A 12,662-nucleotide genomic window follows, 5' to 3' on the forward strand; every position below is an offset into this window, starting at 1 on the left:
ACCATTGACCTGGGGACACCATTGACCTGGGGACACAGTCTCAAGCTGTGCCAGGGGAGGTTTAGGCTGGAGGTGAGGAGAAAGTTCTTCACCAAGAGAGTCATTTGCCATTGGGATGTGCTGCCCAGGGAGGTGGTGGAGTCCCCATCCCTGGAGGTGTTCAAGAGGGGCTTGGATGTGGCACTTGGTGCCATGGTCTAGTCACGAGGTTTGTGGTGACAGCTTGGACTCTATGATCCTCGAGGTCTCTTCCAACCTTAGTGATGCTGTGAGACTGTGATGCTGTGACCTGCTTGGCTCTGAGGGCTCATTGCTGGCTCCCAGGCTCACTGCAGGAGGTTTCATGTGCAGGAGGAAGCCTTCCCTTTACCAGCTGCTTGGAGCTGCTGGGCCGGGCAGCAATTAGCCCAGCCTCTGGGCAGCGTGTGCGGAGCAGAGCAGCTGCGCGGAGCTGCGCGGAGCAGGCTCTCACCAGCAGCTCCTCCCGCTTGCGGTCCATGCCCCGCGGCTCCTCGGGCACTGTGTCGTCCAGCACCAGTTTGTTCTCGTAGGTGGAGAGCAGGTCCCTGCCTTGCTGGAGGCTCCTCTCCAGGCTCGTGGCCACCTCCACCCTGGGTGGGCACAAGAAGAAGGAGGTCTGAGCTCTGCGCCTGCCTGCGGCGGGACTCCCCCCCCCTGCCTCGGCCAGGGCTTACTTCTCCTGGGCGGCGTTGAGCAGCTGCACCAGGCGGTCGTACTTCCTGCTGGTGTGCTCCACCTTGCTCTTCACCAGGGTGGCACTGCCAGTGTTGGGCACGGACTCGATGAAGGCCTCACACTCCTGGATCTTCCTCACCTTCTCGGGCTCGATGCGGCGAACCTCGTTGGTGATGTTCTGCAGGGGGAGCAAAGCAGCACAGCTGAGGGGCTGGGGGCTGCAGGGAGCTGGGCCTGGGGGCTGCAGGGAGCTGGCCCTGGGGGCTGCAGGGAGCTGGCCCTGGGGGCTGCAGGGAGCTGGCCCTGGGGGCTGCAGGGAGCTGGCCCTGGGGGCTGCAGGGGAGCTAACCCTGGGGGCTGCAGGGAGCTAACTCTGGGGGCTGCAGGGAGCTGGCCCTGGGGGCTGCAGGGAGCTGGCCCTGGGGGCTGCAGGGGAGCTAACCCTGGGGGCTGCAGGGGAGCTGGCCCTGGGGGCTGCAGGGAGCTAACTCTGGGGGCTGCAGGGAGCTAACTCTGGGGGCTGCAGGGGAGCTGGGCCTGGGGGCTGCAGGGGAGCTGGGCCTGGGGGCTGCAGGGAGCTGGGCCTGGGGGCTGCAGGGAGCTGGGCCTGGGGGCTGCAGGGAGCTGACCCTGGGGGCTGCAGGGAGCTGGCCCTGGGGGCTGCAGGGGAGCTAACCCTGGGGGCTGCAGGGAGCTAACTCTGGGGGCTGCAGGGAGCTGGCCCTGGGGGCTGCAGGGAGCTGGCCCTGGGGGCTGCAGGGGAGCTAACCCTGGGGGCTGCAGGGGAGCTGGCCCTGGGGGCTGCAGGGAGCTAACTCTGGGGGCTGCAGGGAGCTAACTCTGGGGGCTGCAGGGGAGCTGGGCCTGGGGGCTGCAGGGGAGCTGGGCCTGGGGGCTGCAGGGAGCTGGGCCTGGGGGCTGCAGGGAGCTGGGCCTGGGGGCTGCAGGGAGCTAACTCTGGGGGCTGCAGGGGAGCTGGCCCTGGGGGCTGCAGGGGAGCTGGCCCTGGGGGCTGCAGGGAGCTAACTCTGGGGGCTGCAGGGAGCTAACTCTGGGGGCTGCAGGGAGCTGGCCCTGGGGGCTGCAGGGAGCTGGCCCTGGGGCCTCAGGGAGCTGGCCCTGGGGGCTGCAGGGAGCTGGCCCTGGGGCCTCAGGGAGCTGGCCCTGGGGGCTGCAGGGAGCTGGCCCTGGGGGCTGCAGGGAGCTGGCACTGGGGGCTCAGGGAGCTGGCCCTGGGGCCTCAGGAAGCTGGCACAGGGGGCTGAAGGGAGCTGGCACAGGGGGCTGAAGGGAGCTGGCACGGGGGCTGCAGGGAGTTGGCCCTGGGGGCTGCAGGGAGCTGGCCCTGGGGGCTGCAGGGGAGCTGGCCCTGGGGGCTGCAGGGAGCTGGCCCTGGGGGCTGCAGGGGAGCTGGCCCTGGGGGCTGCAGGGAGCTGGCCCTGGGGGCTGCAGGGAGCTGGCCCTGGGGGCTGCAGGGAGCTGGCCCTGGGGGCTGCGGGGAGCTAACCCTGGGGGCTGCGGGGGAGCTGGCACTGGGGGCTGCAGGGGAGCTGGCACTGGGGGCTGCAGGGGAGCTGGCCCTGGGCTGTGCAGGGTGAGAAGGAAGGGCAGGGCTGAAGGCCTCTCCTTGATGGCAGGAGGGCTCCCAGCAGCCCTGTATGGGACAAAGGATATTTTGTGTTGACTTTCTGCAGATGGCACTGAGCTGGGTGGCAGAGTTGATCTGCTGCAGGGCAGGAGGCTGTGCAGAGGGCCCTGGCCAGGCTGCAGCCATGGCTGAGGCCAAGAGGATGAGGTTCAACCAGGCCAAGGGCTGGGTCCTGCCCTTGGGGCACAACCACCCCAGGAAGGCTCCAGGCTGGGGGCAGAGTGGCTGCAAAGTGCCCAGCAGAGAAGGCCCTGGGGGTGCTGGGTGCCAGCAGCTGGAGAGAAGCCAGGGGGTGCCCAGGGGGGCAAGAAGGGCAGCAGCAGCCTGGGCTGGAGCAGCACTGGGGTGGCAGCAGGAGCAGGGCAGGGATGGTGCCTCTGGGCTGGGCACTGGGGAGGCCACAGCCTGAGTGCTGGGTTCAGCTCTGGGCTCCTCACTGCCAGAAGGACCTTGAGGAGCTGGAGCAGGGCCAGAGAAGGGCAAGAGAGCTGGGGAAGGGTCTGGGGAAGAGGGCTGGGGAGGAGCAGCTGAGGGAGCTGGGGGGGTTGAGCCTGGAGCAGAGGAGGCTGAGGGAGACCTCCTTGCTCTCTGCAGCTCCCTGAGAGGAGGCTGCAGCCAGCTGGGGCTTGGGCTCTGCTCCCTAGGCTCAGGGGACAGAAGGAGAGGCCATGGCCTGAAACTGTGCCAGGGGAGGGTTAGGTTGGAGAGGAGGCAAAATGTCTTTGGTGGCAGAGTGGTCAGGGCCTGGCAGAGGCTGCCCAGGGAGGTGGTGGAGTCCCCATGCCTGAAGAGGTCCCAGAGCCCTGTGGCCATGGCTCTTGGGGCCAGGGTTTGGTGGGCAGCGTGGGGCTGGGTTGGTCTTGGACTGGGTGAGCTTTTCCAACCCAACCAATTCTGTGCTCCTGTGACTTGTGTCTCTCCTGGGGCCGTGTTGCCAGCCCTGAGCATGGCAGCTCCAGCTGGGGAGTGGTTTCCTCCAGCTCTGTCAGCAAAGTGCTGGACTCCTCTGGACCTGTGGGCTCTGCATCCTGCCAACTGAGTCCTTGCCTGGGCAGCTGCAGGCACTTGGAGCAATTCACTTTCACTTGTGGTGGCACCTGGGGTTTGACACAGCCCTTGGCAGGTGATGCAACCAGGATCAGAACTTCCTCCAAACCCCAGGGAGGTTTGTGGCACAGAGCCTGGCTTAATTAGGGGCTGAAGGAGAGGAAAGGAGCAGCAGGAGGCCAGCACCGGGGCAGAGCGGAGCAGGTCCACCAGCAGAAGTTGTGTGCCCTGCACCCTGTGTGCCCTCCTGCTCCTTTCTGAGCTGGTCAGGGTGGTGGCAGAGTTAATGTCCCTGCTGCACTCAGAAGAGGCACAGGATCAAAACCTGAGGGCTCCCACCCCTCACAGAGCCATGGAATGCAGTGGGTGGGAAGGGATCCCTAGAGGTGATGCAGTCCAAGCCCAGCAGGCAGCAGGGACACCTCCAACCACAGCAGGCTGCTCAGAGCCACATCAAGCCTGACCTTGGTTGTCTGCAGGGATGGGACCCCCACCACCTCGCTGGGCAGCCTGCTGCAGTGTTCCACCAACCTCACAGTGACCAACTTCTTAATGTCCAACCTGAATCTCCTCTCTCCCAGCTCAAAGCCATTGTCCCTCATCCTGTCCCTCCCAGCCCTTGTCCCAAGTCCCTCCCCAGCTCTCCTGGAGCCCCTTCAGGTCCTGGGAGGCTGCTCTGAGGTCTGCCTGCAGCCTTCTCCTCTCCAGGCTGCACAGCCCCAGCTCTCCCAGCCTGTCCCATAGGTTCTCCAGCCCTCTGATCATCTCGGTGGCCTCCTCAGGACCCAGCCCGTGCTCTGCAGCCATCACCTCTCTCCCATGCCACCTTTCCATCTTTGGCGGGGGGGGGGGGGCAAGGTTTTCTTGCCTCCTCAAAGGGTTGTTGCCATCTCCCTCGGCAGCACCATTCCCTCCCCACGTGCTGCGGGGCTCGGGGAGTGCTTACAGCACGCAGCATCTGTGCCCCCGGCCGGAGCAGCGCCGGGAGCTGTCCCGCAGTACCTTCAGGTCCTTGGAGCGCTCGGCGCTGTCCTGCACCGCACGGCTCTGCTCCAGCGGCGGCCGCAGGTTGGCTGTGATGGCTTTCTCCTGCTTCTCCAGGTCGCTGTTCACCTTCTCCAGCCCTGCCAGCAGCTGGCGACCCCGGACCGATGCAGCGTCTGGGGAACGGGGAGGGACCAGGTTAGAGCTGCTTGCAAGCCGCCTCTGGGCTCCAGCCTCCCGGTGAGCCCCAACCCCACATCCCCCTCCGCTGCCTGAGCCCTGCCTGGCCGCTCTGCCCCTGCACCCATCCCAACTCCGTGCTGCCCCAGGACCCTCAGGAGGTGGGAAGCCCTCTGTGACACCTTCCTAAGGTAGGCCACCACCTAAGGTCCAGGCTAGAGCAGCCCTTTTGTGGGAGCCTGCAGGAGCCCTTGCAGAGCTGCACCTCCAATGCTGTCGGCCTTCAGCCCCTCGTAGCGCTGCTGCAGGATGTTCTTGCAGTTGGAGGTCTTCTCCTTCATGGCCACGTATTGGTCAGCAATCCTGCAGGCCAGGACAGGGAAGGGTGGCCATGAGGTCAGAGTCCAGCCCTCAGCTCCTCCATCACCTCCTTAGCCCATCCCAGTGCTGCTCCAGGGAGGAGGATGCAGCTCTGGAGGGGCTCATGGGACCTGGTCCCTCAAGGCACCTTCAGCCCATGCTGGCAGAGGGTGAAGTGTCTGCCCCAGAGGAGGGGAGAGCAGGGGAGGGGCAGCAGTGGCAGGTAGCTGCCTGCTGAGGGAGGGGTGGGTGCCCCCACGCAGGGGAGGGGACTCAGGGGTGGCTCTGAGCTTTGCCAGGGGAGATCTTGTGTGCAAGCAGGAGGTGGGCAGGAGGCCCTCCTGGAGGGAGCTGGAGGCTGTGAGCAGGGGAAGGAGGGCAGGAGGCCCTCAGCAGTGCTGGTGGCACAGCCTGGGGCTGGTGGAGGTGAGGGCAGAGGCTGCTGTGGCTGTGGGAAGCTGCAGCATGGCACCCTGGGGGCACCTACTGGTCTGCCAGCGCTATGGCTTCGGGGTCGGGCGGTGGGATCATGAAGCAGACCCCCGGGGCACTGATCTTCTCTCCTGAGCTGTCTGCCACTTCCCAGACGTCTCCACTGTTCTTCTGCAGGGTGTAGAGGGCTCCTCGGCTTATCTGGCCCTGGGGGAGGGGGACAAGAACTGGTCACAGCAGCAGGGCAGGAGCCACCACCCAGCCTGCTCCATCCACACCAGCAGCCCCAGGGAGGCAAGACCAGCACTAAGCCCTTCATTCAGTGCCCTCTCCGTGTGCCTGCTCCTTGCCAAAGCTTCCTGTGCCTGCTCCACCTCCCCTCGGCTGCCAGGCACGAAGCCATGGATCCTCCTGCCACGGCCCCAGCAAGCAGGCTCCCAGCTGGGCAGAGATGAGAAGGGGTTTGCCAGGCCCTGCTGAGGGCTTTCCCCTTGGAGAGGCAGGTTGGAGTCAGCTGGAGCTGCTTGCTCCTCCCCAGGCCCCGCTGCTGCCCTGCTACCTGCTGGCTTCACTGACCCAGCAGCTCAGCCAGCCCAAGCCAGGAGCTCTGGTGGTGCTGGGGGATGCAGGGGAGCTGAGCTCTGCTGGACATCCTCCCTCCCAGCCCAGCACAGGGGGCAGAGCCAGGATGTCACAACCTGCTGCAGGCTGTGTGACAGCCAGGCTGAGCCTGCTGCCTTCCCCCAGACCCTTCCTGAGCTGTCAAACCTGCTCTGCCACCTCCCACCAGCGCCAGCACAACCTTCACCCTGTCCCCCCTGCAGGGCACATCACTGCTTGGGCACAGCTGAAAGCTGCTCCTTCAGGGCCAGTGCCACCCTCAGGAGCTTCAACAAGGCCAAGGGCAAGGCCTTGCACCTGGGGCAGGGCACCCCCTGGTACCAACCCAGGCTGGGGGTGAAGGGCTGGGAACAGCCCTGTGGGGAAGGCCTTGGGGGTGCTGGGGGTGCAGAGCTGGCCAGGAGCTGGCACTGAGTGCTGCCAGCCCAGCCCCAGCCTGGCCTGGGCTGAGCCCCAGCAGTGTGGGCAGCAGGGGCAGGGAGGGGATTCTGCCCCTCTGCTGTGCCTGCTGAGACCTCCCCTGCAGGGCTGGGGCAGCTCTGGAGCCCTCAGCACAGCCAGGGAGCTGCTGGAGCAGGGCCAGAGGAGGCCACAGCAGTGCTGGGAGGCTGGAAGCCCTCTGCTGGGAGGCCAGGCTGGGAGGTTGGGGTTGTGCAGCCCAGAGAGGAGAAGGCTCCAGGGAGACCTTAGAGCAACCTTCCAGTACCTGAAGGGGCTCCAGGAGAGCTGGGAAGGGACTGTGGACAAAGGCATGGGGGGGACAGGCCAAGGGGTGATGGCTTCAAGCTGGAAGAAGCTGAACTGAGATGGGACATGAGGAATAAATACTTCCCCATGAGGGCAGGGAGTCTCTGGCACAGGCTGCCCAGGGAGACTGTGGAGCATCCAAGCCTGGAGGTGTTGAAGGTGTCCAAGCCTGGAGGCTGGATGAGGCCTCGAGCAAGCTGTGCTGGTGGGAGGGGTCCCTGCCCGTGGCAGGGGGGGCAGAACTTGATGATCTTTGTGCTTCCTCCCAGCCCAAACCATTCTGTGATTCCCAGGCTCCTCTCCATCCCCAGTGACCCCCCTGAGAGACAGGGCCCTGCAGCTCCTTGGTGTTGCTCACGGGATGAGGAAGATGAGGAGATGAGGAAGATGAGGAGATGAGGAAGATGAGGAGATGAGGAAGATGAGGAGATGAGGGAGATGAGGAGATGAGGGAGATGAGGAGATGAGGGAGATGAGGAAGATGAGGAGATGAGGAAGATGAGGAGATGAGGAAGATGAGGAGATGAGGGAGATGGGGAGGTGAGCAATACAAGGAGGATGAGGAAGATGAGATGAGGAAGATGAGGAGATGAGGAAGATGAGGAGATGAAGGAGATGAGGGAGATGAGGAGGTGAGCAAGACAAGGAGGATGAGGAAGATGAGGAGGTGAGGAAGATGAGGAGGTGAGGAAGATGAGGAGGTGAGGAAGATGAGGAGGTGAGGAAGATGAGGTGAGGAAGATGAGATGAAGGAGATGAGGTGAGGAAGATGAGATGAAGGAGATGAGGTGAGGAAGATGAGGAGGCAATGAAGATGAGGTGAGGAAGATGAGATGAAGGAGATGAGATGAGGAAGATGAGATGAAGGAGATGAGGTGAGGAAGATGAGATGAAGGAGATGAGGTGAGGAAGATGAGGAGGCAATGAAGATGAGGTGAGGAAGATGAGATGGAGATGAGATGAGGAAGATGAGATGAAGGCGGCGAGGAAGATGAGGCAAGGAAGATCAGGTGAGGAAGATGAGGAGGTGAGGAAGATGAGATGAAGAAGATGAGGTGAGGAAGAGGAGGACATGAGATGAGGAGGAAAGGAAGATGAGGTGAGGAAGATGAGATGAGGAAGATGAGGAGGCAAGGAAGATGAGGATGTGAGGGAGATGAGGTGAGGAAGATTAGGAGATGAGGAGGATGAGGTGAGGCAGATGAGGAGATGAGGAAGATGAGGAGGTGAGGAAGATGAGGAGGTGAGGAAGATGAGGGGCTGGTACCTGCTCGCCTTCATACTCGCAGAGGGCCTCGACCGGGACGTGCTGTGCCGGTGCCTGGCGCCGGTAGCGCAGGGGCAGGACCTGCTGGCTGCGCTCCTGCAGGGACTTCACCACTGCCTCGTACTTGTCCAGGGCCTTCTCCTGGTCCTAGCGCAGGGCAAAGACCAACATCAGGCAGGAAGCAGCTCCTGGGCTCTGCCGGCCGGGGAGGAGCTCCTGCCGGTGCTGCTGGCGCAGCCTTGGCTTTGCCTTTGCCTTTGCCTGTGCTGCCGGCAGCAGCTCCTGGGCCCCGCTCTGACGCCGCTGGGTTTCTGCCCCAGGTGCTCCTGTGCTCTGCTGCCTGCTTCCAAAGCCAGGCTGAGGCTCGGGACTCTGCCCACGTCCACAGAATCAGTGTCAGGGGCTGGAAGGGACCTCGAGAGAGCATCCAGTCCAAGCCCCCTGCCAGAGCAGGGTCACCCAGGGCAGGTCACACAGAACACATCCAGGCAGGTCTTGAATAGCTCCAGAGAGGGAGACACCAGACCCCCCCTGGGCAGCCTGCTCCAGGGCTCTGTCATCCTCACAGGGAAATAATTCTTCCTCCTGTTTCCATGGCACTTCCTCTGCCTCAGCTTCCACCACTGCCCCTTGTGCTGGCATTGGGCAGCACCCAGCAGAGCCTCTGGGCAGCACCCTGCACATCTGTATCACCAGCAAGGAGGTCACCTCCCAGGCTCCTCCTTGCCAAGCTCCAGAGCCCTCAGCTCCCTCAGGCTCTCCTCATGAGGAAGAGCTTCCACTGCCTTCATCATTTTCATGGCTCTGCACTGGACTCTCTCAAGCAGTTCCTTGAGGTCCTTCCTGACCAGCCCAGAACTGGACACACCATTCCATATGTGGCCTCAGCAAGGCAGAGCAGAGGGGGAGGAGAACCTCTCTGACCTACTGACCACAGCCCTTCTAATCCACCCCAGAACGGCATTGGCCTTCCTGGCCACCAGAGCACGTGTTGGCACTGGGGCTGTGCTCCTGCCCATGCCTGGGCATTAGCCACCAGGCAGTGATGACCATTCCCTAGTCTGGGGTCCACACCTGCCTGGCTGCTCAGGAGCACAGAACTCTTTGGGTTGGAAAAGCTCCCCCAGGGCATCCAGTCCAACATCAACCCAACCCCACCGTGGCCACCAAACCATGGCCCCAGGTGCCATGGCCACAGGGTTCTGGAACCCCTCCAGGGATGGGGACTCCACCACCTCCCTGGGCAGCCTCTGCCAGGGCCTGAGCTGGGGCATGGTGATGGACAGCCCTGTTCCCAGCTGCAGCTCTAGCTGCAGCCCTGTGCAGGCTCCAGCTGTGCCCTGGTGCTGAGTGGGACAGAGCCCCAGCAGAAGGACAGCTCTCAGGAGAAGGATTTAGATTAGCTGTGAGGAAGTTGTTCACTGTGAGGGTCTGGAACAGGTTGCCCAGAGAGGCTGTGGGTGCCCCCTCCAAGCATTCAGGGCCATGCTGGAGGGGCTTTGAGCAACCTGGGCTAGCTGAAGAGGTTGCTGTGCGTGCCAGAAGCAGCGGAACCAGATGTTCTCTAAGGTCCCTTCCAGCCCAACCCATTCTGTGATTCTATCTATCAGCTGTTCCAGGACACGTGCAGCAGCTGGGCCTGCTGCAGCATGCTTGGGCTTGGGCTTGGGCTTGAGCTTGGGCTGGGCCAGCAGCTGGGCTCAGCACAGCCCTTCCCAAGTGGGCGATCTGGCAGCCTGGCTCCCAGCAGCACAGCCAGTTCCACCACCTCCCCTGGCAGCAGGTCTCATTATGCTCCCACCCTGCAGGAGCACTGACTGCAGGAGAGAACAAACACAAACCAGCCCAGGGACAACTATGCTGCAGTGGGAGAGGCCACCTCTAGCCAGAGGGGAAGGAAGAGGCAGGGGAAGGCCTGGCAAAGGGAGGCAGCAGCCTGGTCCTGCTGCTTGCCCTGGAGAAAGCTGGGCAAGATGCCTGCACTGGCAGGGATGCCCTTCCACGGGTGCCATGGGGACACTGGGTGCTGCTGCTGCCAGCCCTGTGCCCCTGCCTGCCCCAGCACTCACGTCCAGCTCCCGGAGGAGAGACTCCAGCTGGTATCTGTCCTTGAACTCTGGGCTGAACTTTTGGTCCAGGTCTGTGTCCACCTTCTTCAAGAGCTCCTGGGCGTCCTTGGTGTCCTTCTGAAACTGCAGAAAGGCAAAGCCTCCGCTGAGAAAGGGTCCTGCTGAGACCCTCAGCACGGCCAGCTCGGCAGCCTGCTCCTCCCGCTGCCCGGAGCAGGGGCAGCCAGCAGGAGCTGCCACCAGGAGCTGCCAGCAGGAGCTGCCGTGGGCTTGCGGACGCCTAGGAGGTGAGGACTCAGTTTGCCGTGCTCAGAGCGCCAGAGACTACCCAAGACAGCTTGTTCCGTGGTCTCCTCCCGCGGAGCTCTTATTGCCCACCTCTCCCTGCCCTCAGTTTTGGACAGCATCGCCCCGCTGCGTGGTGTCTCCCTTGGCAGCGCCGAGCAGAAGGCTGAGCCAAGCCCTTGCACACACAAACCACCTCCTGGGGCACTTCTGCTCTGGCAGAGCTCCACGAGAGGCACTGCCCGGGCCGGGCACCACCACGTTCAGCTTTGGCAACAGACTCAGCACGTCGCCAACACGCCCAGGCTGTGGGAGAGGAATCCAGCCTGACCTGCTCCCAGCAGAGCCTCCCTGCCTGCTGGATCCCCTTTATCCAGCAGACATCTGTCTGCTGAGCTCAGCTGGGCTCTGGGCCCTCACACAGGGCTCCCTCAGGGACAACTCAGCTTTCTGCAGCTGTCACTTCCCCACCTGGACCTGTTCTGCTTCCAGGCAGAGCATGCAAGGTCTTCCCATGCCTTGCTCTAGGGGTGAGGCACCTCTGTGAGATGCCTCTGCTGGGCTGCAGGCAGGGATGCCAACAGCAGGCTGGGGCTCTTGAACCTCAGCACTGGAGCAGGTGCCAGTCATGCTTTGACAAAGCCATTACTGCCCTTTGGGTGCCTGAGCAATCATGGCTTGAGTTCCACCAGCCCAAGGTGGTCCTTCCAGCCTTTAAAGCCCCACAGACTAGCTTCAGCCCCTTCTGCCCTGGGCCCAGAGCAGCAACAGTTTGGGTTTGGGAAGCTCCTGCAACCCAGCACCTGCTCTTCAGCAGCAGCACCTGGCTGCCCCCAGACATCTGGTACCTTGTGGAAGTCCTCCATGAACTTCAGGTGGCTCTCCTCACATATCAGCAGGTTGAGGTACTCCTTCCAGTCGGCGTGCACTGCCTCGATGTGAGCCTGCAACACGGGGGTGGGAGCTGGGTGCTAGCAGCACAGCCTCTGGTAGAGGTGAGCCCCAGCTGCCCACCAGCAAGTGCCAGCTTCCACCTTGAGCAAACAGCTCCTTGGGTGCCTCTGGAACCACCCAGGTGCTCTGAGGTCCAAGCTAGGATGGGAACAGTGGGGAGCTAGTCCAAGGCTCTGCTGGGAACACAGGGCTGGGGGAAGGGAGGTGGCCAATCCTGTGGTCTTGTGTCCCTCTCAAAGGTGGAACTTGCCACCATCCTTTGTAGGCAGGCACAAGGTAACCACCACAGGAATGAGGACAATGGGAAGAGCTCCTCAGCTTTATCTCAGCACCTCTGGAGGTGTTTGCACACTTGCAGGTGAAGCAGACTTCTTCCCACTTGGCATTCCGGGAAGTGAAGTGGAGAGGCACATGGGCACCAGGTCCCACACTGGAGAAGGGCTGAGGAGGTGCTCCAGGGCTGGGGGAAAGGTGGGAGCCATCCCTGGTGCTCACCTCGATGGCATTCTTGCCAGGGTGGTTCTGGGCAAGCAGCTGGTCCCCATCTGCATGCAGCTTGTTGATGGCCTCCTCCTTCTCCTCCAGCTTCCGGTGGATGAAGTTCTGGATGGAGAGAGGAGAGAGACACTGAGCCCCAGGAAAGCAGAGGTGACTCTGGCTGTGTCCTCTGCAAAGGCCTGAGCAGCTCCCCAAGACACAAGGGGTGATGTTCCCCTCCTGCAGCTTGCACTTCTCCTTCCCTCACAGATGTTGCTAAAGATGTGGCTCTTGCCAAGAGGCAATAAGGCAGAGGAGGATGAGGAAGCTGTGGAGGAAAGGATTAACCTCTCTACCCACGTGCTGTCACATCTCAAAGTGCTTCATGATGGAGCAGGGGAAACTGAGGCACAGGGGAAGGGACCCTTCCTGCCCCCCTCTGACCCCCAGTCTGTTCCCCAGCTTCATGCCCACCTTGTCTCAAAGGAAGTGATCCTGCCCCAGTACTGGGCACTGGGGAGGCCACACCTCAAATCCTGGGTTCAGTTCTGGGGCTCCCACTCCAAGAAGGACATTGAGGAGCTGGAGCAGGGCCAGAGAAGGGCAAGAGAGCTGGGGAAGGGTCTGGGGAAGAGGGCTGGGGAGGAGCAGCTGAGGGAGCTGGGGGGGTTGAGGCTGGAGAAGAGGAGGCTGAGGGAGACCTCCTTGCTCTCTGCAGCTCCCTGAGAGGAGGCTGCAGCCAGCTGGGGCTTGGGCTCTGCTCCCTAGGCTCAGGGGACAGAAGGAGAGGCAAAGGCCTGAAACTGTGCCAGGGGAGGGTTAGGTTGGAGAGGAGGCAAAATGTCTTTGGTGCCAGAGTGGTCAGGGCCCGGCAGAGGCTGCCCAGGGAGGCGGT

At 62.8% G+C, this 12,662-nt stretch overlaps 1 protein-coding gene across 1 annotated transcript in view; it reads right to left on the minus strand.

The window, feature by feature from the left end:
* Nucleotides 1-12,662, minus strand: part of PPL (periplakin) — a 44,941-nt gene that overhangs the window by 10,435 nt on the left and 21,844 nt on the right. Inside the window, exons 8-16 of the mRNA XM_054180713.1 lie at nucleotides 11,786-11,893; nucleotides 11,185-11,280; nucleotides 10,052-10,174; nucleotides 7,983-8,129; nucleotides 5,403-5,554; nucleotides 4,821-4,918; nucleotides 4,394-4,551; nucleotides 696-874; nucleotides 473-611 (exon numbers count right to left, since the gene is read on the minus strand). Of these exons, the coding sequence (XP_054036688.1) occupies nucleotides 473-611; nucleotides 696-874; nucleotides 4,394-4,551; nucleotides 4,821-4,918; nucleotides 5,403-5,554; nucleotides 7,983-8,129; nucleotides 10,052-10,174; nucleotides 11,185-11,280; nucleotides 11,786-11,893 (1,200 nt within the window). The remainder of the gene's footprint in view (nucleotides 1-472; nucleotides 612-695; nucleotides 875-4,393; nucleotides 4,552-4,820; nucleotides 4,919-5,402; nucleotides 5,555-7,982; nucleotides 8,130-10,051; nucleotides 10,175-11,184; nucleotides 11,281-11,785; nucleotides 11,894-12,662) is intronic.

This window comes from Dryobates pubescens, chromosome 4 (assembly GCF_014839835.1).
Source record: "Dryobates pubescens isolate bDryPub1 chromosome 4, bDryPub1.pri, whole genome shotgun sequence".
NCBI lineage: Eukaryota > Metazoa > Chordata > Aves > Piciformes > Picidae > Dryobates > Dryobates pubescens.